Source organism: Chrysemys picta, chromosome 13 (genome assembly GCF_011386835.1).
Source record: "Chrysemys picta bellii isolate R12L10 chromosome 13, ASM1138683v2, whole genome shotgun sequence".
Taxonomy (NCBI): Eukaryota; Metazoa; Chordata; order Testudines; family Emydidae; genus Chrysemys; species Chrysemys picta.
This window is the reverse complement of record NC_088803.1, coordinates 24,971,233-24,996,822: the sequence shown is the minus strand read 5'-3', so window position 1 is coordinate 24,996,822 and position 25,590 is coordinate 24,971,233. Positions and strand designations below refer to the sequence as shown.

General features: G+C 40.7%; 1 protein-coding gene across 11 annotated transcripts in view; it reads right to left on the bottom strand.

Moving 5' to 3' along the window:
• Nucleotides 1-647: 647 nt before the first annotated feature.
• RBL1 (RB transcriptional corepressor like 1) overlaps nt 648-25,590 on the bottom strand; it is a 79,783-nt gene continuing 54,840 nt past the window's right edge. For 9 of the 11 annotated variants that reach the window (XM_065565664.1, XM_065565662.1, XM_042854959.2 and 6 more), the window contains 7 exons: nt 24,009-24,226; nt 19,841-20,017; nt 17,317-17,388; nt 17,056-17,146; nt 4,349-4,515; nt 3,564-3,728; nt 648-3,266 (listed from right to left, as the gene is read on the bottom strand). In XM_065565664.1, the coding sequence (XP_065421736.1) occupies nt 3,096-3,266; nt 3,564-3,728; nt 4,349-4,515; nt 17,056-17,146; nt 17,317-17,388; nt 19,841-20,017; nt 24,009-24,226 (1,061 nt within the window). In that variant the 3' untranslated portion in view covers nt 648-3,095. The remainder of the gene's footprint in view (nt 3,267-3,563; nt 3,729-4,348; nt 4,516-17,055; nt 17,147-17,316; nt 17,389-19,840; nt 20,018-24,008; nt 24,227-25,590) is intronic. The other 2 variants (XM_065565667.1, XM_065565665.1) reach the window with 1 other exon arrangement.

The following is a 25,590-nucleotide window of genomic DNA, read 5'->3' as shown; positions in this document are numbered from 1 at the left end:
AGCTGCGAGACGTTGAGAGCGGCCACAACTGCAGCGATGGTCGCAGCGGGCTCCATGCTCGGAGTACAGTGGCGTCCGCGCTGTCAATGACTGGAAAAGCGCGCGAACTGTTTTCCCGCCGGCGCTTTCAGGGAGGGAGGGCGGGAGTGATGGACAGATGACGACAGTTTCCCAAAAGCACCCTCGACTCATTTTGTTACCCAGAAGGCATTGCCGGCTACACCCAGAATTCCAATGGGCAGAGGGGACTGCGGGAACTGTGGGATAGCTGACCACAGTGCACCGCTTCGAATGTCGACGCTATCACCGTTAGTGTGGACGCACAAAGTCGAATTACTGTCCTTAGTGTGGACACACACGTTCGACTTTGCAATATCGATTACAAAAATTCGATGCAAGTAAAATCGAACTACTCTCGTAGTGTAGACAAGGCCTTAGTTCCTCTCTGCCACTCAGGCAGGAGCATTATACTTGCTCTTTGAAATGGTACATTTATTGACTGAAGTACAAGCAATCTGGAAAAATATGGAAGGAAAATCTGGGGAGATAACTCCATACAGAGGAATATGAACATTTACTTATTTGTCACAGCGATATAATTAGACTCTGGAAAGCAGGCATAAATTACTACAATGTCAGTCATCACACAGTTTTAAAGAACTTTTTATTGTAAAATACATATTTACAAATGAAGGCACTTTTAATCCATAACAAAACTTTAAAACCTAACAGCTTGGCAAACTGTTCAAGTCCAAAATTTACTCTGCTCTATCAACATTAGCATCTATTCTGGGTCAAATTTATTATGAAAAGGAATTAAAAATCCAACTGTAATACTTTGTTTTAATAAAATACACTAAACCTAATCATAACTAACAAATTTCAGCACCATTATTTTAATTCAAGATTAGAGAAACTGAAACAGTCTGCAGGGCATACCTCAGGGCATACCTCTTAAGAAATAAAGTAGGTTTACACATGATGAGAAATTAAAACCAAGTTACTAAATTGTTCCATCATCCAATACTGCTGAGTGATCTTTACTGTCCGACAGACCATCCTAGCCTAGTTTTCTTGAGGAATATAACCCCTCATGCAGTGATTCAAGCACAATTGGCTCCATTTATGTGAAGTCTAATTCAAGATCTTTCCACAACAAGGTAGATTTTCCAGGGCTGTGCTCAGGACCATGATTACCCATGCACAAATGCATCTTGTCAGTAACTAAAAACTGGAAGTTGGTATATTTTTTTCCCCCCAACCATTCACATCACATACTTAAAAGGAGTTAACTGTAATCTGCGCTAAGATTATAGCTTTTGTCACGCCACTTCATAACATTGCAGTCTTCGTCCTCAAAACTTTCAAAAGGCAAAACACGTTTTTCAGAACAGTCAAAACAATGGCAGCCTTCAAAAAGTTAATTTGTTATCAAAACCTTAGGGGACTTGTGAACTTTCCCTTCATTGCTGATTACCAAGGTGAATATGTAAACCAAAGCGCTCTCCTTTATAATCAATTTCATCCACCAGATTTCCAGTTCCTTCCACTGAAAATTATGATGTATCAAATCCTGGAGCACTCAATAATCAAGCTAATAAAAGCTAAGTAAAATAGTCAGAGCTCTAGAAAAGAGTTGTCCATTAAAAAGACAGTTCAAGTTTGTAAGTATAAGATGCTTATAGCAACTTTGAACAGAAAAGTATAACACAGAATTACCTTATGGCTCTAAGCTTTAAAAAAATCACAACTGTTAAAATTAGACTACTGCTTATAAACAGTATTATATAAACATTAAGTTTTCCTCATCTTGATAAAACAATCCTATCAAAATTCTTTCTAATATTTAAGATGTAGGAATTTTACACATTGCCATTGGAACAAAGCTAAAGCTACATGTCTGTAATAGCTACCCAAAAAAAAAAAAAAAAAAAAAAGAGTACAAACACGCCTCATCTGTTTGGGCTTACATTCTGTGTAGATACTACACAACATAGGAGAGTACACTTGTCAGAAAAAAAAATAATAAAAATCCTAAAGAAAAGAAATTTTAAGTTCATTAAATGAATCATCACACATTAGCTACAGCAGTAACTGATGGCCAAAGCCCAGAACTGTTTAACCATTATTGATACACGCTAGCCTTTTTCAGTTAAGATACAGTATCTATGAATATTTAGTGCTGCAGAGGCGATGTGCAGAAGGAAGGAGTGCTTCAGAGCTGTCTCCAGTGGCAGCATTCACTGCTCTGGAGGAAGCTGAATTCAGAAGAGGCTCCCAGAAACATCTCCCTAACACTCTAGAATAAGTGCGCTTTCAATTTAGGCCTTTGCAGTTGTACTTGCTGATTTCTCTCCCAAACTATAAGAAACATACTTAATCCATGTCACAACATTCACTTTAGTTCACATCCTGAAAGTAGGTGAATAGCATTTTACCAGTTATACTCAGCTATAAAAGCCAAACATTAACCCTGTTCAAATCACATTATCAAGTCTTTGATAAAAGGTGACTTTTTTCACGTAATATAGAATGCAGAACCAAGAAAAGATGGGTTTATCTAACCCTTAATGTAGTAAAACAAACAAGTTGTCTCCTGATCTGCCCACATTAAAGTAATGCATAAGATTCTATACTCTTCATGTAAAAACAAAAAGGCGCTTGAGGTGTTTCCCTGCAAACAGATCCCCAAATGCTGAGTATAGTGATTGCCCCTGCTGCTTTCCTACATCCAGTCAATTCAATTTCAGAAACAGAACCACTGAAACTAGGAGCTGGCCCTCATGCTCAAAGCAGAACCGCTAAACTAGAAGATTAGAGGTGAATATCTGACATGGCTCAAAGAACCATTTCAACATGCTAATCAGCAGATAGATTCATAGCACGTCTGACAGCAATAAAGTTAATGTGATCATAGCCTCTAATTCCCCACAGTTCAGTCCTTAACACTTCCTTTTTGCATTCCTACTGAAGTCAGGTGACAGTACAATTTTACACATTAATTAGTAAACTGCCTGCACACACCACAGCTGGAAATCTGGAAAAATTGTTTCCCAAGTGTGATGAATTCTGGAGGCTTCAGTCCCTTGTAGATGTTAGTGATTTGCTCTTTCACTGACAACATCCTGAAGACGTTTTAGTAAGACATCATCATTTTCCTGACAGAGTCGTTTTGCTGGAGACTCACTGTCACTGTCAATTGTAATTGCTCGCTTCTTACTCCTGTGTTCACCTTGTTTTATCATATTGTTGATGTCCTTCAAACTCTGTCAATAAGAGGAGATTTAAAATTAAAAACAAATATTCAAGCCACTATAATTACTCAATATGACTCTCAGTTTTCAACATGGTCCGAAAAAAGTATCCCTACTCTGGACGGATGTAGCACCTTCCATCTGAGAAGCACTGAGTGTTTTATCCTTTACTTCAGGAACTGCAAGACCAGTTTGAAGAAAGTCTTCACAGCACTCTCTTATGAAAAACCCCAAAGCCAGTCAGAAATTTGGAAGAGGGAGAAATCTTTAAGCTTTGCAATCACTAAAGGTTTTATGTGAATGTCTTACCTTAGAAGGGCTCCCATTAAACTTGTATAGTAGAGCAGTCTGAGGCGTCAGGCAGGCACCATTCTTGTGTGGTGAAACATAAACAGAGTGTTGCTGGGATATCCGCCGAGGAGACACTGGCTGCTGTTTAATGTAGGGGAACGGGGAAAGTGGAGGCGCTTCCATCTTAAAGAAAAAATGGCACACACAGTTTGTCTGTAGGAATTTACCAGAAGGACATTAAAGAATTAACTTCATAAATAAATGAAATGCACATCCATTTTTATCAATGTGTCCTTTTGGGCCTTCTGTTCCAGGTTACAATTACATTCTAATATTCCAATTCAGTATTCAGCCTGGCAATCTGAAAAGAAACTTTATTATTTTTCAACTGTTTCACATAGATGAACTGAGGGGCACTTAAATGCCACTCAGTTTCCCATATTAATATGGCACGCACTCATCAGTTTCTGCTCCATTTCAATGGATAGCCTGTTAGCAGGACAGACATGCAATCTTGCTGCTGTAGCATGTTATAGCCCAGACCTATGATTATTTTATTTATGCAACCATGTAGAAACAAACACAATCAGATGATGAGGTGGATCCATTTCATGTTGCGTGTCAGAGGATGGGTTTAGAGGTGAGACATATACAAGCCTACACAGTTTATGATCTACAGGGCAATGATAGCAACAGTCTGAGTTTTTAAAAGATGACATTTTATGTTTAAAGGGCAATAAAACTACCACTAAGCATCCATGCACACTATTAGACATATTCAAAATTAGAATTATTTTACTTACTACATGATCCTGGTTTGTGACATCATACTTGAGTGCAAATGATTTTACTCTTCCTACATAGACTGCATTGTAAAATTTTATCAGATCTCCTCTCTCCTCCTTTCCTGATTCACTGGAGTTCTCTGGTGTTGATCTTACAAGTGAAAGAGACACTTTCCCAGGAGAGTCTATCACAGTAGGGGGGGGGGGAAAAAAAAGTCAGATTTAAAACCCTTAATGTCAGCAATCTAAATTAGATTTTTAAGATACAAGCTAATACACAACCAGTCACACTCTATATAAAGATTCACTTATAAAGAGTTAAAATGATTAAGAGAAGGTTATGGTGCAGTAACAGAGGTTCTTCGAGATGGTGATCCTTGTGGATGCTCCACTTTAGGTGTCTATGCACCCTAGCTTGTATTTGGAGATTTGTGGTAGCAGTGTCTGGTTGGGTCACGCGCGTGCCGCTCCAGGCGGTTACATAGCGCTGCAAGATCAACCATCACTTGGTTCCTTCTCTACTGCAGAGAATCTATGTGAAACTCCAAAGTAGAGGGAAGGAGTAAGGGTAGTGGAGCACACACAGGGACAACCATCTCAAAGAACCTCAGTTACTGCACTGAGTAATCTCTTCTTCACGGAATGTCCCTGGGCATGCTCCACTTTAGGTGACTGTTGAGCAGTGCCCCTCAGTGGAAGAGAGGGGCTTGGGAGTTGTGTTATTGAAGGTGGACAACACAAGTCCAAAGCGAGCGTCCGATGCTGACTGTTGCTCTATAGCAGGGGTCGGCAACCTTTCAGAAGTGGTGTGCCGAGTCTTCATTTATTCACTCTAATTTAAAGTTTCACACACCAGTAATAGATTTTAACATTTTTAGAAGGTCTCTTTCTATAAGTCTATAATATATAACTAAACTATTCTTGTATGTAAAGTAAATAAGGTTTTTAAAATGTTTAAGAAGCTTCAATTAAATTAAAATGCAGAGACCCCCAGACCAGTGGCCAGGATCAGGGCAGCATGAGTGCCACTGAAAATCAGCTTGTGTGCTGCCTTTGGCACGCGTGCCATAGGTTGCCTACCCCTGCTCTATAGTGTAGTATTTCGTGCATATGTGGGTGTGACAGGTTCCCCCCCTCCAGGGTGCCACCTGGGACTGGGGTACCACTGAACCTGCCTGACCCACCAGCCTGGGCTTCCTTTCACCCTGTAATGCTGTGACAAGCTGCAGACACACTCCTGGTCTCTCACGTTCACCAGCACAGAAGTAGGGACACACCCAGCTGCAGAAACACACAGACACTGAAATTAGCTCTGCCTGTGAAGGCTCAGTTAAGGAATTGCCCAGTACTCAAGTGCACATCCCCTCTCTAGGGGATAAACCCAAAATTATACTGTCTTGCGCTGCACAGAGAACTGTACAGTGTAAGCTCATGAAATTCGCCCCCTCCCTCAACGTGGAGAGGGATATACCCAACTTTCTGCCCCAAGTAAGGATTTTTACACACACTGGTTTTAAATAAAACAAAAGTAAGTTTATTGACTACACAAGATAAATTAAGTGATTATAAGGGCTAGCGAACAGATCAAAGCAGATTGCCTGGCAAATAAAACCAACACTCAATCTAAGCTTATAAGCAGCAAATTCTCACCCTAAATGTTGTTCTAGACAGATTGTAGAGATTCTTGAAGGCAAGCTGCCCTTGCTTGCTGCTTAAAACACCAGATATTCCTTTTACAGGCCAGACATCCTCTAGCCTGGGATCAGCTCTTCCCCCCCAGCTTAGTCTCTTTGCTTCTCGGGTGTTTCCAGCAGCCTTCTTTCTTAGGTGGGCGTTAGTGAAGAATGACCCACGATGATGTCACTCTCCTATCTTAAATAGTTTTTGCATATGGTGGAGATCCTTTGTTTCCCAGCGATCCCCACCTCCAGTCAGTGGGAAAATACTAGTATTATCATGAATCCAACACCAGGTGACTTGGTCACATGACCCTACAGCCATAACTCAGAGGCTGTTTGTAACGTCCCCAGGAAGGCTTCTCTGTGGGTGATTAGCATCTTCTAAAACCTATTGTTCTCCCTAGTGGCCCTTCCCAGCGAGACACCTAGAAGGACTGCATTCTGCCTGGTGGGCATTTCCCAGGTGTAAACATATTTGTAATAGATGCATAGACAATATTCTTTACTTCAGATACAAAAATGATACATGCATATAAATAGGATAATCATATTTAGTAAATCATAACCTTTCCAATGATCTCTCACATGACCCATCTTGCATAAAACACATCTTAGTTATGCCATAATCATATCATAACCATATCTCTATGAAGAAAATGGAGTATAATGCCACAGTGGTCTGATGCCCAAGTTACTCCTCTGCAAATGTTGATAATGGGGACATTGTTGAGAAAAGCTACGGATGCTGAAAATGCTCTGGTATAGTGTATGTGGATGCCCATTGGGGCTTGTAAAGCAAGTTTTTGATAACAAAGGTGGATGCATCCTGATATCCACTTGGATAGTCTATGCTTTGAGATGGTTTTTCCCATTGAACACTGTATTATAGAGACAAATAGTTTTGGTGACTTTCTAAATGTTTTTGTTCTTTCAATGTAGAAAGCTGATGCTCTTCTAATGTCCAGTGTATGGAGGGACGCCTCTCTTTCTTCTGCATGGGGTTTTGGAAAAAACATAGGTGAGTAAATGGCCTGATTCAGATGAAAGGGGGAAGCAACCTTGGGTAGGAATTTGGGCTGTGGTCTTAAGATAACTTTGTCTTTAAAGAAAGTTGTGTATGGGGCGGGGGGGTCATTAGGGCACCTAGTTCCTTCATCCATCTGGCAGATGTGATGGTGATGAGGAAAGCCACCTTCTTAGATAGGTGGAGTAGTGAGCAGGTGGCAAGCAGCTCAAATGGTTTTCCTATTAGTCTGTGTAAGATGAGGTTGAGCTACCACGTAGAAGGTGGGTTCCTTATTTCTGGGTAAATGCCCTTGAGGAAACGTTTAGCCCTTATCTCCAGCAAGTTTATGTGCATGTTGGACTCCAATGGGGACCATTGGCCTTGGATTGCGTTGTTGAGTAGATGCACTCCCCAACCTATTAGGAAGGCATCCGTAGTGAATGTCATTGTTGCAGTCCTTTGTAGAAATGTGACTCCTGTTCAGACATTCTTGGGTTGTGTACACCATTTTAGGGAGTCTTTTACCCTGTGTGGCATTGTAAGACATCTGCTTAGGCTGTGCCTGTGTGGCATGTACACTGTTTGAAGCAGGCCTGCAGGCATCTCACGTAAAGTCTGGTGTGACTGACAACAAATGTCATTGCTGACACATGTCCCAGTAGTTGTACACTCGTTCTGGCACATGTTTGTGGGCTGTCCATTACCATCTAAATTAAATTGACAAGCGTGATGAAGTGTTGCTGAGGTAGTGTCGCTGTTGAACAGTCTAAACAAGCTCCTATGAATTCCAATTTCTGGACATGAATCAATGTGGCCTTTTGTGCATTATTTGTAACCCATACCTCATGAAAAGGGTTATTGTACTCTGTGAGGCACTCATTGCTTCTTGTTATGTTGGTGCCCTTATGAAGCAATCGTCCAAATATGGAAATATCAAGACTCTGTATCTGCAGACGTGTGCTGCCACCACCACTAAAACTTTGGAGAAAACCGTTGGGGTGGTCAACCAGCCAAAGGATAGTACTTTGTATTAGACGTGTTGTTTCCCTAGGGTGAACTTCAGGAATCTTCTGTGTGATGGATGAATGGTAATGTGGAAATACACGTCCTGCAGGTCGAGGGTCGAGAATCAGTTTCCCTTTTCTAATGCTGGAATTATGGTTTGTTAGTGTCACTACTTTGAAATGTTGGTTTTTACAAATTTGTTGAGTTTCCTTAGACCCAAGATGAGTCTCCATCCGCCTGTCTTTTTCTATGTGAGAAAATATTTTGAATAGAAACCTTTCCCTCTGTGCTGCGTTGGTACAGGTTCCACAACGCCTAGATGAAGGAGATGGTTTACTTCCTGTCGCAGCAGTAACTTGTGAGAGGGGTCCCTGAAGAGGGACAGAGAAGGAGGGTGGGTAGGTGGGATGGAGATAAAGGGGATGGAGTAACCAGTTTGGATAATTTACAAAACTCACCTGTCTGTAGTGATATTGAACCAGACTCGGGTGAAATGGTGACAAGTAATTTCTGAATGGTCGGGAAATAATCTCGGTTTCCAGCGTTAGAATGTGCAGTTATCTCGTGTGCTTCACCACACCTTCAAAATTGCGGTCTCGTGGTGGATGTTGGGACATCGAAGGTTGGTTTTGATTTTGTTGATGTCTGGTTTGCCTTTGCTTTCAGTGTTGGTCATACTGCCTGTGTATTTGTGCGTATGGCAGTAATCAGAATCTCTGGGTATATCTGCCCTGTTTCTTTTTATTTGCAAGTGTATAGATGCCCAGGGATTTTAATGTTGATCTTGAGGGTGTGGAGGGACTCATCCATTTTGGCTGCACATAATTTTGGAACTTTCAAGGGTAGGTCCTCGACTGCTGACTGGACCTCTCTGGAGAACCCAGAGAGATGAAGCCATAATGCACGGCGCATGACCACAGATGACTCAAGAGAGGCCTGCAGGGCTGTGCTGGCAATGAGATAGCCTTCAGTGATATTAGCTTTAAATTGTTTTTTTTTTTATCTTCAGTTAAACCATCAATAAATTCTGACATTTTCGAAAAGATGGTGTGTTTGTATTTAGACAGTAGAGCCTCATAATTAGCTATGCAGAACTAAAGTGGTGCAGATGAATAAGCCTTGTGGCCAAAGAGGTCTAACCTTTTCCAATCTCTGTCACACGGGGTTGTTGTAGAGTGGTGTTGCTTTCCCCTCTCGTTTACAGCCTTCACCACTAGTGAGTTTGATGTGGGGTGTCTAAATAAGAACTCAGCTCCTTTAGGTAGCACATAGTATTTCATGTCTGATCTTTTGCATGATGGGGGTGCTGTTGCTGATCTTTCTCAGATGGTTTTGGCAGGTTCCATAATGGCATCGTTGATTGGTAATGCTATCTTCGCTGAGGGATATGACTGAAGTATGTCTAGTACTTTATGCTGTGATTCAGGTATCTGTTCTAGAGAAATGTCCAAGGACTCTGCCACCCTTTTGAAGAGTTCCTGAAATGCCTTGAAGTCATCCCTTGTGGTGGGGGTTTATAGTTTTATCCGGTGACAAAGATGAGAGGTTCGCAGGTGGCAAGGTTTCCCGGTCAGATATGTCCTCTATTTCCTCAGTCACATCTTCTTGTGTTTCTGAGGGTGCTGGGATAGGTGGTGATGGAGATTGTGGAGTTCTCAATCTTGGTGGGCTAGAGGACCTGCAATGTTCAGCCCTGTACATTGCCCATGGATCCCAGTAGGGTCTGTTTGGTGGGATTGGCATAGAGGATGGCGCCTATACCAGACAAAAAGAACAGGAGTACTTGTGGCACCTTAGAGACTAACAAATTTATTAGAGCATAAGCTTTCGTGGACTACAGCCCACTTCTTCGGATGCATCCGAAGAAGTGGGCTGTAGTCCACGAAAACTTATGCTTTAATAAATTTGTTAGTCTCTAAGGTGCCACAAGTACTCCTGTTCTTTTTGCGGATACAGACTAACACGGCTACTACTCTGAAACATACCAGACACATGCTTCTGCAGATGAGTGGTACTCTGGTAGGTGGGATGGTCCGGGTTTGGGTGAGGAGTGATGAGGTGTATATCTCACTCCTTCATCCTCGTCTTCATTGTCACTAGAAGGAGGAGGAGCTGACTTAGTTGGAGTAGTCAAGCGGCTTGGTACTGATCAAGATGGAGTGCCATCAGTACTAAGGAGCAGATATTCTGGTGTTGAGGAGACCAATAGGTCTTCATGTCTCAGGAATTGATGCAGAACCGTGAGCATTGTGAGCGTTGCTGGTGGTACGGGAGTGAGAGCTGTGCTGCGCTGTGTAGGTACCACAAGTGGCGCCACTGTGCCACTCGCCTTTTCAGCTCCATGGGTACCGAGATTGAGGGTTTCACTTTGCTCTGTGAGCCTCTGTTCGAGCTTGCGCGCATAGGGTCTTTCGCTCTCTGGGAACTCTCGGTACCAGAAGGTGCTGATGTCTCGCAATCTGACGTGCTTGGTACCGAGATTGACTTTGCAGTCGGGGATCACTTTTTCTTGGCCAATTTCTGGTGCAGTGAAGTCTGGGACTACTTTTTGGTAGCCTTTTTGGATAAAGGCTCTTTCGTAGGTGCTGCAGGGGCAGGACCTCTGTCAGAGGCTGCGAACAGTGAACGTTGGTCCTGAGATGTCCTGGACTCATGGTCTGAGGCCAGTCTGAGGGATTTCTCCATCATAAGGAGTATAAGTTGGAGATCCCTAGCTTTTCTTGCTCTGGCCATGAGGTTACGGCAATGTGGACCAATGTTCCCTCTATTTTTTTCCATCCATTTGCGGAAGAAATTTTGTTACATGCACCAAATTATCGAGGTAATGTGCGGATGTGTGCCACCAGTAGAAACAAAAAACCTAAATGTAATATATATTTTTAAAAAGTTACCATAGGGATAATTACTTCAGCCAGGACAAGTTAGGCATTTTAGAACTCACTACTCAAAGAATTAAATTTAAGTGTAACAGAGAAATAAAAATTATGAAATGCATAGACAAGTCAAAAAACTCAAATAACACTTTGAAAGAATAAAATTACAGAAAATATATGTGCATTGCAGGAAGTATCAAGTAACAACAACAAGTATGTGTTGGGAGGTGAGTGTGAAAGACAAGAGACATGCATTGCCCCTTTAAGTACATTCACAGCCTGGCAGGACTCCCCAGTGGACGGCAGCTGCCCTGGGGCATCATTCAGGTAATCAATATTGCTAACTCTAATGCTATATGGTGCTTTTCCTTAAAGCCCCAGTGTGTATACACGGGCACAGGAAGATGATATTGAAGAAGAAGTGTCCCCTTGAATTCTGAGAGAAGTGGAGCAGCTTCCTCCCATTCTGAGTTATAGTCAGGGGACTAAAACTTACAGTATCTGTACGCCCAAAGTGTGGAGTCCTGGCTGACAGCTCTGATATGAGCTGCATGTGCCAGGGTGGATAATCAGGAAGACTCGATATAATCATGGATTTCAACATAAAAGTGCATTCTTGTTGGTTGTTATAACCTTAATACATATTCTTCACAACTCAGAGATAGATGTAGGTTTCATTTTTAGAAGGTACACACTACACATTTTTAAAGTGATTTATTTTGAAAACTTTTCAGATTAGTTTTACAGCTATATCAGCAAATGAATGATTGTTTGATTATATTTCATTTACCAAAGGTAATTGAAGCAGATATTTATGAAGTCATTGGGAGGTGATCTATCTCCAATTCAACAGGTTAATCATTAATATTTGGAGGATTTTCTTGCCATGCTGTATTAGGAGAACATCACCAGACAGACATTTAAATTGTTCTATTTAACTAAAACAACAATGTTATGTATTCTGGATTTTTTTCCTTCAACAGCAAACATATAATATTTTAACAAAACAAGCATATTAATTTTTGAATTTAGTTAAACATTCAAATTTTTTAAAATCAGGTTTGTTTTTGTAAAAATTGTTTTGAACTAAAATAGTTAAATGAAATATTAAAAAAACAACTTAAAAAAAAAATAGCAGCCACCATTTTTGCTGTTAATAAGCATGTTATCTCTGGAGACACAAATCCACAGTTTGAGAACTGCAAAACTAAGCATCTCTGATGGTATCTTCTAGACTGAGCACTGAGTCCCATTGGGTAGATAGAAAGATTAACCCAAATAATCTATATAGAAGCCCCTGGAACCCTTTAAGATTGGGTCCCTAATCCATGAACTATTGGAACTCATTTACAAAACTTTTCTTAAACATTACATAACTATATTGTCTCGTACTATAGAATTAGAATTTACAATCCCTATTCATGATGAGATATCTTTGAGCTATAATGTAGCTATCTTCACATAAAATGCTTTTTGAGGAAAGAACCTATCAAAAAAATCCAATTTTTATTTTATTTTTTAAAAAATATCATTGATTTTTATCTACCCTGCTGCACGCTGATAGAGAAGTCAGGCCATTGCTCCCAGACTGCATTCCTCACTGAAAGGGGCCTTTTTTTCTTTTTCTTATTCTACAGAAAACCTAGCCCTCTCTCTCCACCAGAGGCAACTTTGTGGAGGTTACTGTCATTCTAGTGTTTACACAAGAATTTACAGTGTTATGACTCTATATTCACAATGGAAAAAGATAGAAACTCAGGGATTGTTTTAATTAAAGCGCAGAATTTCAGTTGATGGCAAAATGCAGCCCAAATGGTGGAGCCTCACTAAACCCCTGAGTGCTACTGTTTCTTTTTAGTCCTATGATTTGCTGCTGTATGTTGCCTTTTAAGTAGATTGGCACTGAAAGCAGACATAGCAGCAGCAGCCACCAGCAAGCTCCCACTGTCCCACTCCTGAGCCCTATCATGTCCTCCCCCCCCCCCCCCGCCCCGCCGAGATAAGGTACAGGGGTGGGGGGAGGGGAACATCCTGACATCAGCGCCCCTCTTCCCACTGCTCTGTGTAGCAAGCAGCAGGCTCCTGGGAATAGCTCCAAGGCAGATGGCAGGAGCAGCACAGCAGTGGGAAACCTGAAGTGTGCAGCACTTGTTAGTTTGCTGGGCAGCTGCCTGGTCGTGCAGCTTTGAGGGAACTTAGATGTGGACACTTTTGAGGAATGTGTGTCTTGCCGAGACAGCGGACACACTGTGCGTGTCCATCAGAGACAGGGATTGACAGTCTGCAAGTCAGGCAGCGTTTGAAGCCCGGTGGTAACAAGAAGGGAGCAGTAACTCTATGGGAGCCAAAACTTATTTGCCTATGGAGGGGAATAAGAATAGAAAACCAAATTATATATATATATATATATATATATATAATTTTTTTTTAAATAAAATAAAGTAAGTATAAAGGGCAAACTATCTAACTACTGACTATACAGTGAAGTCGCATCATAGGCGCATTTAACTTACGCGATTTTAACTATACGCGCTCAGCAAAACAAAAGTGAGAAAAATAACAATTTAAATACTGTACCTGTAGTGTGGGCGATTCTGCCCGCCATTCCACTCAATGAGCGTTTGACTATACGCGATTTTCGCCTTACGCGCTGACTTCAGAACCTAACCCCCGCATAAGATGCGACTCCCCTGTACTACCAACTATAAACTATCTTACCTAAAGGCTAATCTTATCTAAAGGTAAGTGAGGGTGCTGCTGATTGCTCCGACTCAAGCCAAAGGCAGCAGAGAAGGAATTGAGGGACAGTGCGAGACAGCGACAGAGCATGCATGACCCAACCAGGCACTGCTACCACAAATCTCTGATTACAAGCGCAGGGTGCATAGACACCTAAAGTGGGGCACCCACAGTGACACTCCTTGAAGAAGAACAGATGTTACAAGGTTGTTATAGATATGAGTTGTGTGAATTACAAATGGTTATAAGCACAATAGCAGAAGGAGTTGAACAATCTATTGACCTGTTGTACTCTGTAACAGGCTAAAACAATAATTTTTTTTTTTAAACCACCATTCACCATTTATCAAATCCTTATCAACTATTTATAAATGGAACCTTAAAATAGAAGGTGTGACCACAATGCCTTTCCCACAAACATGTTATTTCTTCTTTTAATAAAGAGTTACAATTCTTCTGAACGACAGGGGAAAGACCGACCTGCTTAGACACTCATTTATATTGCTGAGGCTTCAGTCCAGAGACAGCAATAAGAAAGCTACCATTGACCAAGACCACTCTTTTTACGGTGGTCAGAATCGCAAGGTTGTGATAAAGATCTGCTTCAACTACTGTAGCACACACCATGTTTTATGAAAACCCATGACAGACTATACAATTTGTGAAGCCTGATTTAACTGCCAACCTTTAGTTAAAAGGCACATTTATACTGGATTAATTGGCAGAGTAAGGCTCAATACTTGACTCATGCCTCCACTGTAAAAAAAAAAAAAAAGATTCTGGAATATTGTACATTATGTATACAATGTGACAGTCAGTGGAAACTGTGGTAGTTACACAGCAAGTCTGGTTACTGCAACTGTTCTACCACTTTCTAACTCCAAAATTAACTTGGATCACAGCTGAATACAGTCTTCTAATAGAAATAATTTCAATCTCTAAATTGCTCGCTAACAAAAAGTCTTTTCATGGAAGTAATTGGATGCAAGCCAAGCACCTTAATAAAGCACAAACCTAGGGTCTGATACTAAAACACCTTATGCTGGAACAGGAGTGAGTACGAAAACTGGAGTAAGGACAAACAAGCTCCATTCCCCGCTCTACCACTAACCTGCTTTGTGACACTTGGGAAGTCACGACTTCTCTTCCCATCAACAGGGGGTTAAGAGTTAACTAATGCTGATATTAGATAAAAGGCACTGAAGTGGTGATTTAAGTGAAAAATTAGTGCATGTGCACTTGGACAGTAATACTGTCACATGGTTTGCAAACTGGCTAAAAGCTCAAACAACTCTCCTGGCTTAGCACCTCTTGGTTGGCTGATGTCAAAAAAAGGGCATTTGAACTTACTATTAACAATTCAAGTTTGCTGGTCTGATATTGGAGGAAGATTGGGTGGATAAAAATCAGTATTTAAAAAAACAAACATTAAAAAAGACAAATCAATTTTATAAAAATTTTAAATACATTTTTCTTTTTAAAAATAAATCTATTTGAAATCAAATTTGAAACTATGATAACCAATATTAAAGCCCAAACGTCCTATAATCTATTCAAATAATAATATTCAAGCAGTAAGTTTGCTGCCAAGGTTTTAAAGAAAGCCAAACGCCCTTATCTGATGAAAGTCACTGGCTAAGCTCCTGGAACCAGAGCATGCTGAAGTGTTAAACCAGCTTTGCACATCAGTAGCCTCCTTCTTAGGTGCAGAGAAATTATTTTCTTAATTTCTGTTTATTCAAACTAATCCAGTTCAATGATTAGTTCATTCAGAGTTCAGAAACTGATTGGGAGTTGAAAAAAAAGAAGGAAAGCTTGTTTTCCTCTTCCAATCTATAAATACAAATGAGGTGTAAGAGAATGAGATCTACTAATTCTAAGATCTTGAAAGACATAGTAACTAGAAGCAATCAGTTCAATGCTAACTATAGATAATACTTCCTCTGTTTAATAAACCAGTTAGCTTTAAATACAAAACATGTTTTGATAAATATTTTTCTTCTTATGTGTCCAACACTTTAAGGTAGGTTACATTTATTAAGAAAACATTTTTAAAATGGTGTTTTTGTGCACTTTAATTGAATTCCAGTTTCCATCCAAATGCAACTTGACACACATGACAAGCGAAAAAATCTAATCTAATAAAGAAATGCATCATTCACCATTTTCTAACAATAAAAAAGTAAAACTTAAGAATCTGAATAAATGTATATTAAGCTAAATAACTGCTTAAATAAGTGTGTATAAATATAGCATATCCTCCTGGTGAGTAAAAAGTACCATCAAATATAGAGTAAAGGCTATATTTAGTTGCAAATCAACATGTTTTAATGGAAATCAACCTTTCTTTAGGAAAGCAATTATAAAGTACAAATACAAAACAAGACTCAAATCGATTATTTAAATCAAGATTTCCTGCTTACTGATTTAAATCATTTTGATTTAAATTAATCCACCATAGGGGCAAGAGAACCAAGGTCACTGACTCAGCATCTCTAACTTGCTGGGCTAATGTCAAGACACTGATCTCTTTGAAATTACTGTCAACAGCTGTAGTATGCTGCTCTCATGTAAAGACACAGACTTCTATGAGGTCACTCTAGCTTGCTGAGCTGATGTCGAGAGTGACAATCCTCAGAGGTCAGTGGTTCACCATCTCTCACTGACAAGATAACAGAGACCCCAAGATGATTATATGGGGTGTAGACCAACTAAGCATAACTTTTTTGGATAAATTAGACTGATGTTGATCACTTTATGATTTGTAATGGTTAATGCCTTATTTTGATCAACTGTGTAGCAGCAGAAACAAATTTACATACCACCGTTCCGAAAAATCTATCTTGGATCTTGGGGAAAGAAAAATGCTTTAGGAAAAAAAAGCAGACATTTACCCACACTTTTCGCAAAAATCAAAACAACAGACATACTAAAGCCAATACTCCTATCTACGCAAGGGCAATAAATGTTTCAATGCAAGAGCTCCTCATTGAATCAAACCAATCTACCTTCTGACATTTTAAAAAGATGTTTCGAATCAGTCTTTAGAATATGCCATCACTCACTCTCTTTCCATTTATTAAGTGTTGTCTCAAGAGAGCTACAATTATATAGAATCATCATCAGCTGTTCATTTTAAAAAAATACTGTTCAACCAACCTAATTTAAAAATAGGGATTCTTAAAGATGTGAAGTTCTATCCTATTTGTTCTGATTGTGAAATGCATTTCCCATGTCCTAGCCTACACAGCATCTGACTATCAGTGTCTGCCTCCTTATTTCAATACTGTTGCTTTTTAATCAGTTTATGATAAAATTAAATGTTTCCTCTTTGCTATTCTAATAGCTTTTATACTACACATTAGTTCTTTTAAATCCATTTGAATATTATTTTAAAACAACAGGCTAACTTTATGAACTTACCACCACCTGTCATCTCCACATCTTGGGTTAAATTTGTATTTTCTGATGTGACCTCTTTGGGACTATTTTTCAACAAAACACTCCTGTAAACCTGCAATACGTGGGGAAAAATGCAGTTGTCAAGAAACTCAAACTTAGATTAAATCTCAGTTCTCAAGTTAAATGCATGTAACATTCATTCTCCAATATTAGTATGAGCCTACTTAAAAGAGAGATTGTATCAAACATTTATCTATAGGTAAGATAATGTTATTTACTCACATTGCTGTTTGCTTGTGGCTGGTTTCTGTAGCTTTTCATTATGTCCTGAAAAGTTCTTTCCTCTTTGGTCACCTGGAAAAGAAAAAACCCAAGAGGAACTACTTGAGACAAAACATAACAACTATGATTGTTATTTATCAGAAGGGTAGCCGTGTTAGTCTGGATCTGTAAAAAGCGACAAAAAATCCTGTGGCACCTTATAGACTAACAGACGTATTGGAGCATAAGCTTTCATGGGTGAATATGAAGTGGGTTTTCACCCACGAAAGCTTATGCTCCAAAACATCTGTTAGTCTATAAGGTGCCACAGGACTCTTTGTTGCTTTTTATGATTGTTATATTACAGCACATAAGTACTTATGCTTGTTTAAAAGGGAAATTTTCCAGAGTTTTCTTTATCTCATTTAGTCTGAAAAAAGTAACGAAGCTAAGAAAAGTAAATGATTCATAGATTCATAGATTCTAGGACTGGAAGGGACCTCGAGAGGTCATCGAGTCCAGTCCCCTGCCCGCATGGCAGGACCAAATACCATCTAGACCATCCCTGATAGATATTTATATCAGAGTAGGAATAACTCACGTATTTTTTCTGGCCTACAAAAAGGTGATCTTCAGTTTAATGACCAGCCCGCTCCACCTTTCCTTTCCATGACAGAGAAAGGGAAAACTGTGCCACATTCAAGAACTCTTAGTATGTTGAAAGACTTTGGGGTTATGTAGGGCTTCACAGTAGTGGAAATAGAAGGCAGCACACCCTGAGCCCTCACTTTCCAGCCCCCACACAGTACGACTTCTAAATAGGGGAGGATGGGAAAGCAGCTCCTACAAGAAATTAGCCTTACTTCAGCAGGGGAGAAAAAGATGAACATGTTTGATTCCAACATGCTTTATTCTTATATAGCTCAATTTGTGTAGTTTTGCTGTGATGTTGCGTATTTCAAGAATATGCTTTGTACATTTGATTTCAAATCCATACTGTACATTTTTCATGAGCATTACATATGGCTTGAACTTATACATTAAAAGATGTAGTTCTGATATCTGAATATGACAACATGAGGAGAATAGTTTTTAGTTAACAATTCCTGCTGCTCATCTGCACTTGTAAAATTACTGCTCCCTTAAGCTGAAGCTTAAAAATTACTTCTTCCCCTTTCCCTCAGAAGCTACCCCTGAATTGGAAAAGAACAATTATTAAGTCTTAGTGGGTAAGTAAAAATTTTAGTGATATTTGAAAATTGGATTTCTTATCCTTTGTTACTGGTATCTTCCTTATTTTCTGGAACGAGATGCAAGGTTACAGGGACACACATGTTCAGCTCTGTTTCAAGGTAAACGTCATGTATCACCAATTTTAATAGCAAATGATCAACACTTTTGCAGTGGAACTACAAGAAAAATGTATCAAGGTCCACTTGCTACAGTTGGGATGTCAGGTCTCATTGCACTGGAGGCAACACTTCAGAGAAAGGCAGGAATCATCCAGCTGGCACACTTACTCAGTAAGACAAGGGAACACAAAGATCATTCAATGGTGGTATTTTTCTGCAAACCTTGTAGCAGTGTCCAAACTAATCTAAGATTTAAGGATTGCTTACAATTACTAAAAGTAAAAGCAAGTAATTGTATTCCATGGCAGCTACATTCCACAGGTAATATCTCTTCTCATTTTGTCTTTCCTATTAAGGCTCACTGGGCAAGTCAATTTAATATTCTCATCCCATTCAGCACAATGGAGTCCTGGTCCATGACTATGGCTCCCAGGTTCTACAGTAATACAAATAATTACATTAGCACCTTGCCTAGTTTGAGTTCTGTTTTGTTTTATTTTTTTCACCTGAGTTTGCATCAGTCAGAAGATTACAAAACTCCCATTTGTGTGATAAGTTGGGCTGTTTATAGCACCTCAAAACATAATGTGAAAAGCTTGCACATCTCTTTTTATTTCTTAGCAAAACATTGTATTGCTAAGATAGATTTTTAGCTAGGTTCCTCAACCTTAATATCCTGTGTATGCAACTGCTAGAAGAATTATTTTTCTGAAAAAAGTGAAGTGTGGATATATAAAGTAAATTATTCCATGGAGGTGCAAGCCCCAGCAGCCTGTTAGATAGTGCTCTGCATAACTACATAGATGCACTAGACTATTTCTAGTCATAGTCTCTCACTTCATAGACCAGCAGGGGTGCAGGCAGAGCACCAGAGATAAGCAACGTGAGGCAATCCCTTCTGGAGACAGAATATAACTATGTCCTTTCCAGCTGACAATGGAACAGTGTGAATGGGCTCAAAAAAAGGAGTGCCATCCAGTCCTGAGTCAAAAGGGTTGTTGATATAGGACCTTGAGGGAGGATACGTAAAGGAAAGGAAAAGAAGACTTCAGGGCTTCATCAGCATCCTGGAAGCACCTCCCCTCCCCAGTAAGATATCAAGAGTAAAACAATTGTATAGTAGATTTTCAGTTTATTTTATTAGTTGCTGGAAATAGCTTAAGATATAATACTTCCTAAAACCTATACGTTACCTTTGCCATAATGTAAAAGGCACAAAGGAGGAGCTGATCCAAATGTCTGTCTTTCATTAGATCAGTGCAATGAACTAATGTGAACTCAAAACATGTCCATATCTTCCTGCGCAACTCAATGGAAACATCCAGTTTTAAGCACAAATCACGCAAGCGCACACTTGCCAAATGATACACCTGGGAGGGAAAACAGCACAACAGAGAGTGAAGTCAACTGGATCTTGAAATCTAGTTTTATCACAATTGTGAGTCTTAAAACAACAAAGAATGCCAGCAAATAAAGGGAAGAATTCCAGAAAGCAATTTTTTTGTTTTTACCTGTACATGTTTCTGCATGTCAGAAACAACAATTTGAGATGGATGGACTGTATGTACTCCAACTCCATGATTGTAAAGCTAGATAAGTGCTGCTACCTGTCAGTTTAGCACCTTTTGGATCCCAGTTCCAGCTCTTTGTTTTCTAGTTCCAGACAAATCCTCCACAGCATCAAACACAAACATTCAAAATGTTAAAGCAAGGAAAACAACAAATCAGAATCCGACTTAACAAAATACCATTTGCTTAACCAGAAGCAATTTGCTTTCATGACATAGAAGAGATGTCTAGCTCCCACTCCACTAGTTTTCTTGTCTCTTAGCAACCGGAAACTAGAATAGAAAACTTCCATTCCTGTATATGAAACTCAAATATCTACAGGTAAAACCCTACTTTCTGCATGTTCAAATTCATAAGTCCAGAATTGACAGGATCTATACAGCAATCCCTTCATATAGAGCACCAAATTCGAGAGTGGCTAAAAATGAGAATCCATCAACTAAAAGCTACTCTAATAAAAAGTGCTAAATGTACCAAAGTTGCCATCCTACCAATCTCTGCAAGGGGTTCTGCATGGGAGAATGTACTCAAAAACTGAGTTGTCGTCTCTGCCTTACAGGCTTCAGAAATACAAAGTTTGATCCAGCTGGCCAGTATAATTTGACAAGTATTGTACCTGAACTACTCCACCTACCTGTTGGGGTCCACTAGGCATAGCTACCAGGTAACTCGGGAGAGTGGAAGGCCAAAAGTGCCGATGAAGCTCTTTTGCTCTGGGCCAATCTGAACCCCCAAACCCCATCTTGTGAACTCTCACCTACTTCTATGCTAACTGCTTACATGCTCTGAAGCAGAAATGTAATGTCAGCTTTCTAGCAGATGGCTGCAGTTTCACTCACACTAGCAGAAATAATAGAGATAAGAAGCAGGGTAGTTAGTTTGCAGGCATCTAATCCAAGGTCGCAAAGACTGGGAAAGTTTTCTCACAAGCTTATGTAGAGCTTATTGTAACAGTTGTCTGGAAGGGAGGGGTGAGGGGGAACAGCCAGACAAAGAGATGTATGCAAACAGTTTGAAGTATAAAAGGTAAAAGTTGTTTGTATTTGTTGCACTGGATTTGAGACATGCTGGTCTCCTAGTGCCATTTCAGAGCTCTGAAATAAACTTGGCTTGCTTTCTCCCCTCGGTGTCTTTATTGGTGCCAAGCACACCGGGCGACGAACCCCCTGTTTGCCATCTCGGGGCCCAGTTCTGGGTCAGGCAACATACCTGACCACATACCTTGGGACCCCTCCAGATGAACAGGAAGTTTGAAGAGGTCATGTACTTTACTTACACCCAAGGAGAGTCTTGGATTAACCTACACAGTATTTATCAGGTTTCTTTTTAAAAACACCTAATTCAGATGAAAACCTGAGATGACCTTGACAAGTGCAGCATGATTAACATTCTTTCATTAACTTTAGAAGTTCTTTCCCCCACTATGAGAACTAAGAACACAAAGATATTTATGTCTGGAAGTAAAAGGAGTAGACTAAAAGTTCCACAAGACAGGCAGAAGAGAAGAATACCCTTTTGTGCACAAGAGTTTGAGTTCGTATAACCTATAACCAAAAGGTCAACCCTGAAACCCTTAAAGATGGGGTTTCATCAGAAGCTTGGATTTTAGCTTTCCTAGCAACAGGGAAGAGTAGTTTTGCTTATTATATAATTTTCCAAGCACACAGTGAAAGCAGATAAAGATGCATAAAACCACTGTATGATTGAAAATGAAGCTTGTATGTTGGTGGGACATTACTTTGGACCAACTTAATTCTCAGCCCTCTTCAGACATGAGGCGGGGATAGCAGCTGTTTGATTGAAAGCAGAGAACCAAACTCCATTCTGCCTGTGAGATCCTAAGAGAAATCAGAATCTCTAAGAATAAGTTTTATTTTCTCTCTCTGTAACAAAGCACTCCAATGAATGAATCTCTCACTGCTAGTGTTGCTGGCTGAAACTGTGGCCACCAGGAATACAATTAAATAAAGAAGCTAGAAAACTCCAACAGGGAAGCATACAAATAGTGCAGGTACTATGATTTAAATTTTTGGAAGGCAGATTAAGACTGATCTAATCAGGTATACTCAGTGGGTTTGCTCATGTTTATGTATAAAGAAATCTCCCCTCACCTTGTCTCTCTCTAAAATGGAAATGCAAGAGAAAGGCAGCAAAACTCCTATAAGTTATGCATGCTTATTCATCCCTCAAATTCTTTCCTTCCTCTGGTAAGCAAGCATGTTATTCCTCTTTCTGAATACTGTCCCAGAGGGCTTAAGTATCCAACATAGCTTTGTGAAGCCCCACATAAGCAACCAATTCTGGACGGGTTGGTGGGTGCAGGAAACAGATGTTACTTCCAATAGAAGAAATGACAGAACGGGATTTTCAGAGACAGGAGAAGCTGAAACAAGAGTGTGTGTCTGAACACTGATCAGTTACAGGAGGACAGTCTTCCCTTCAGCATGTCCAATCCATGCATCTCAGAGAGGGATGATGAAAGTTTTCCAAGTCCTAGTTCAAAACCCATTAGAAGAGAAAGAGCTCAGAGAGATTTAGAAGAGAAAACACCCTCAAGGCTTATCTACATTACATGCGGGATCGAGGGGCAGCGATCGATCCAGTGGGGGTCGATTTATCATGTCTAGTCTAGATGTGATAAAGCGACCGCCGAGCACTCTCCCGTCAACTCCGGTACTCCAGCCATCAACTTACTGCAGTGAAGACACCACAGTAAGTAGATCTAAGTACTAGGGTTACCATATCCAGCAAATAAAAAAAGAGGACCCTCCACGGGCCCTGGCCCAAGCGCTACCGGCTTCACGGTTTGCCGGGCAGCCCCCAGACCCTGCGCCCCCGGCCGGCGCTTCCCCAGCGCAGCTGGAGCCCGGGAGGGGAAGCGCCCGGGAGGGGGCGCAGGGTCTGGAGGCTGCCCGGCAAACCGTGAAGCTGGTAGCGCTTGGGCTTCGGGCAGCCCCCTTGCCTTCGGACCCTGCGCCCCCAGCCGGGCACTTCCCCTCCCGGGCTCCGGCGGCGCAGGGTCCGGAGGCATGGGGGCTGCCCGAAGCCAGTAGCGCTCGGGCAGCCCGGCTCTTAAACAGAGCCGAAGAGTCAGGGGAGGAGCAGAGCCGCCATTTTCCCGGACATGTTCGGCTTTTTGGCAATTCCCCCCGGACGGGGGTTTGAGTGCCGAAAAGCCGGACATGTCCAGGAAAAAGAGGACGTATGGTAACCCTACGAAGTACGTCGACTTGAACTAGATTGACACCCCTCCCAGTGTAGACCAGGCCTTATTTGAGGCCTTACTCCAGCCTACAGGGTCTATTTGAGGCCTTACTCCAGCCTACAGGGTCTATGTGCATTATCTCCTCTCTCTGAGGATTTCTGGCAAAGCACTAGAGTTGGAGCTAGTACAGCTATCTGCACCCTCAGCAGAGCTGGGAGGCAACAAGAGCAGGAATAAGGAACCAAAAAGCACCAACAATTTGTGGCTAGCTATTGGAGATGCTGCCTGTCAACCAAGGAGATCAGAGAACAACCCATCTGGCCCTAATTAGTGGATCTGAAAAGCAATTTTTTAGTAATAGGATTTAAAAGCATTTTCCGGCACAGGTGCCTTTATTAGTGCCAAAGGAAAAGTAACTGAACAACACAGGAGTATAATAGAACAGTTTGAGAGACAGACAAGTTTAAATATAACCAAGCATTAACAAAACAGAGCACTTGGTCAATAAAAGATTACCTCACCCACCTTGTCTCTCTAAAATAGAGAAAGACATTTAATACAAAGCAACTCTTAGCCAAGATATTTACCTTTCTGTAAAACAGTGCCAGGGAGCCAGTTTTCTTTGGTTTGCTTCCTGTTGACTGATGTGATTCCTGTGCTTGATTCATACGGGAATGGTTTGGAGATGCATCAATTAAAGCTTGAGCAGTGAGAGGTACTTGTCCATGACTTTCCATTTTAGACTGCTGAGATAAATTCACTGAAATGGGAATCAAGGTGATCCCTCCAGTGTCATTTGCAATACCTGAAGACATACAGAAACACATTATTTTGCAGCCAAGCTTCATAGTTTAATTGCAAATATAATCATAATTCACAGAAACAGTTAATGTTAAAATTGTTCTGCAGTGTTTGATGTCGAAGGAACCCTTGTTTCCCGGGCAGTGCATTCATAAAGGAACTTTATCGTACTCTTGAAAATACTTAATGGGAGGGACACTGTAAATGTGAAAGATCACACTTCCGTCTAAAAGTACTGTTGGTACAAAATTTACTAGAAACATTAAATATTCCTATAACTGAAAGCTAGCAACATCTTTCTTATTTTTTTTCCAGTTTACTTTGTGCATAGTCAGTTTCACTGTTTCCCCCATTATCAGTTTCTCTCTCAAGCGTCAAAGAAGAGAGAAAGAACATAAATGTTTTTAAACCAATTTCAGAAAAAACCCCAAGACCTACTGTTTAATTAGAAAGTGTAATCGATCAGAAACAAATATTCTGAAATTGACACATTTACAATAACCTAGAGCGGACTGTCCCTTTACCAAAAGTTACTTACTGTAACTGTGGTTCTTCGAAATGTGATGCAGACATGTATTCTAGTTAGGTGTGTGCATTCCCAACGCACTGGAGCCTGCGATTTTTGCTAGCAGTACCTGTAGAGGGGCAGTGCTTGTCTCTTATGGCCCCTCCCCTGGCTATATGAGGTGGTGTCGCCTCCACCCCATTCAATTCCTTCATAACGAAATCCCATGAGAGGAGACTCCGATGCAGAGGGGACAGAGGGTGGGTCATGGAATACATGTTCGCATCATACCTTGAAGAACCACAGTTACAGTAACTGTTTCTTCTTCGAGTAGATGCAGATGTGTATTCCAGTTAGGTGACTCATAAGCACTACTGCGATCTGTAGGCAGGGCTCAGAGTTTACTGGAATAGGGATCACAGGACCGTCCTTCTGAGGCCTGCATCTGCTCAGGAAGATGCAGTAATAGCATAATGGTCCATAATCCTACATATAGACGACTAAGTGGCCACTCTCCAAAAGTCCAGTAAGGAAACGTCACTGAGGAATGCTATCAATGTCGCTTGCACCCTTGTGGAGTGAGCCTGTATCCGCTGAGGAGGCATAGCCAAAGTTATCTCACATAGTCTTGATATAGGATGTTATCCATCTAGAGATGGTCTGTGCAGAGACTGCTTGCCCCTTCATGCAGTCTGCATATGACACTAACAGGCAAGATGAAGCACAAAATGGCTTAGTCCTGTCCAGATAAAAGGCCTGACATCCACGGTATGGAGTCGCTGTTTCTCCAGGGAAGTGTGTGACTTAGGAAAAAACACGGGTAACTGCTTGGAAGCGGTAGGTCAGCAGGAACACCCTTTACC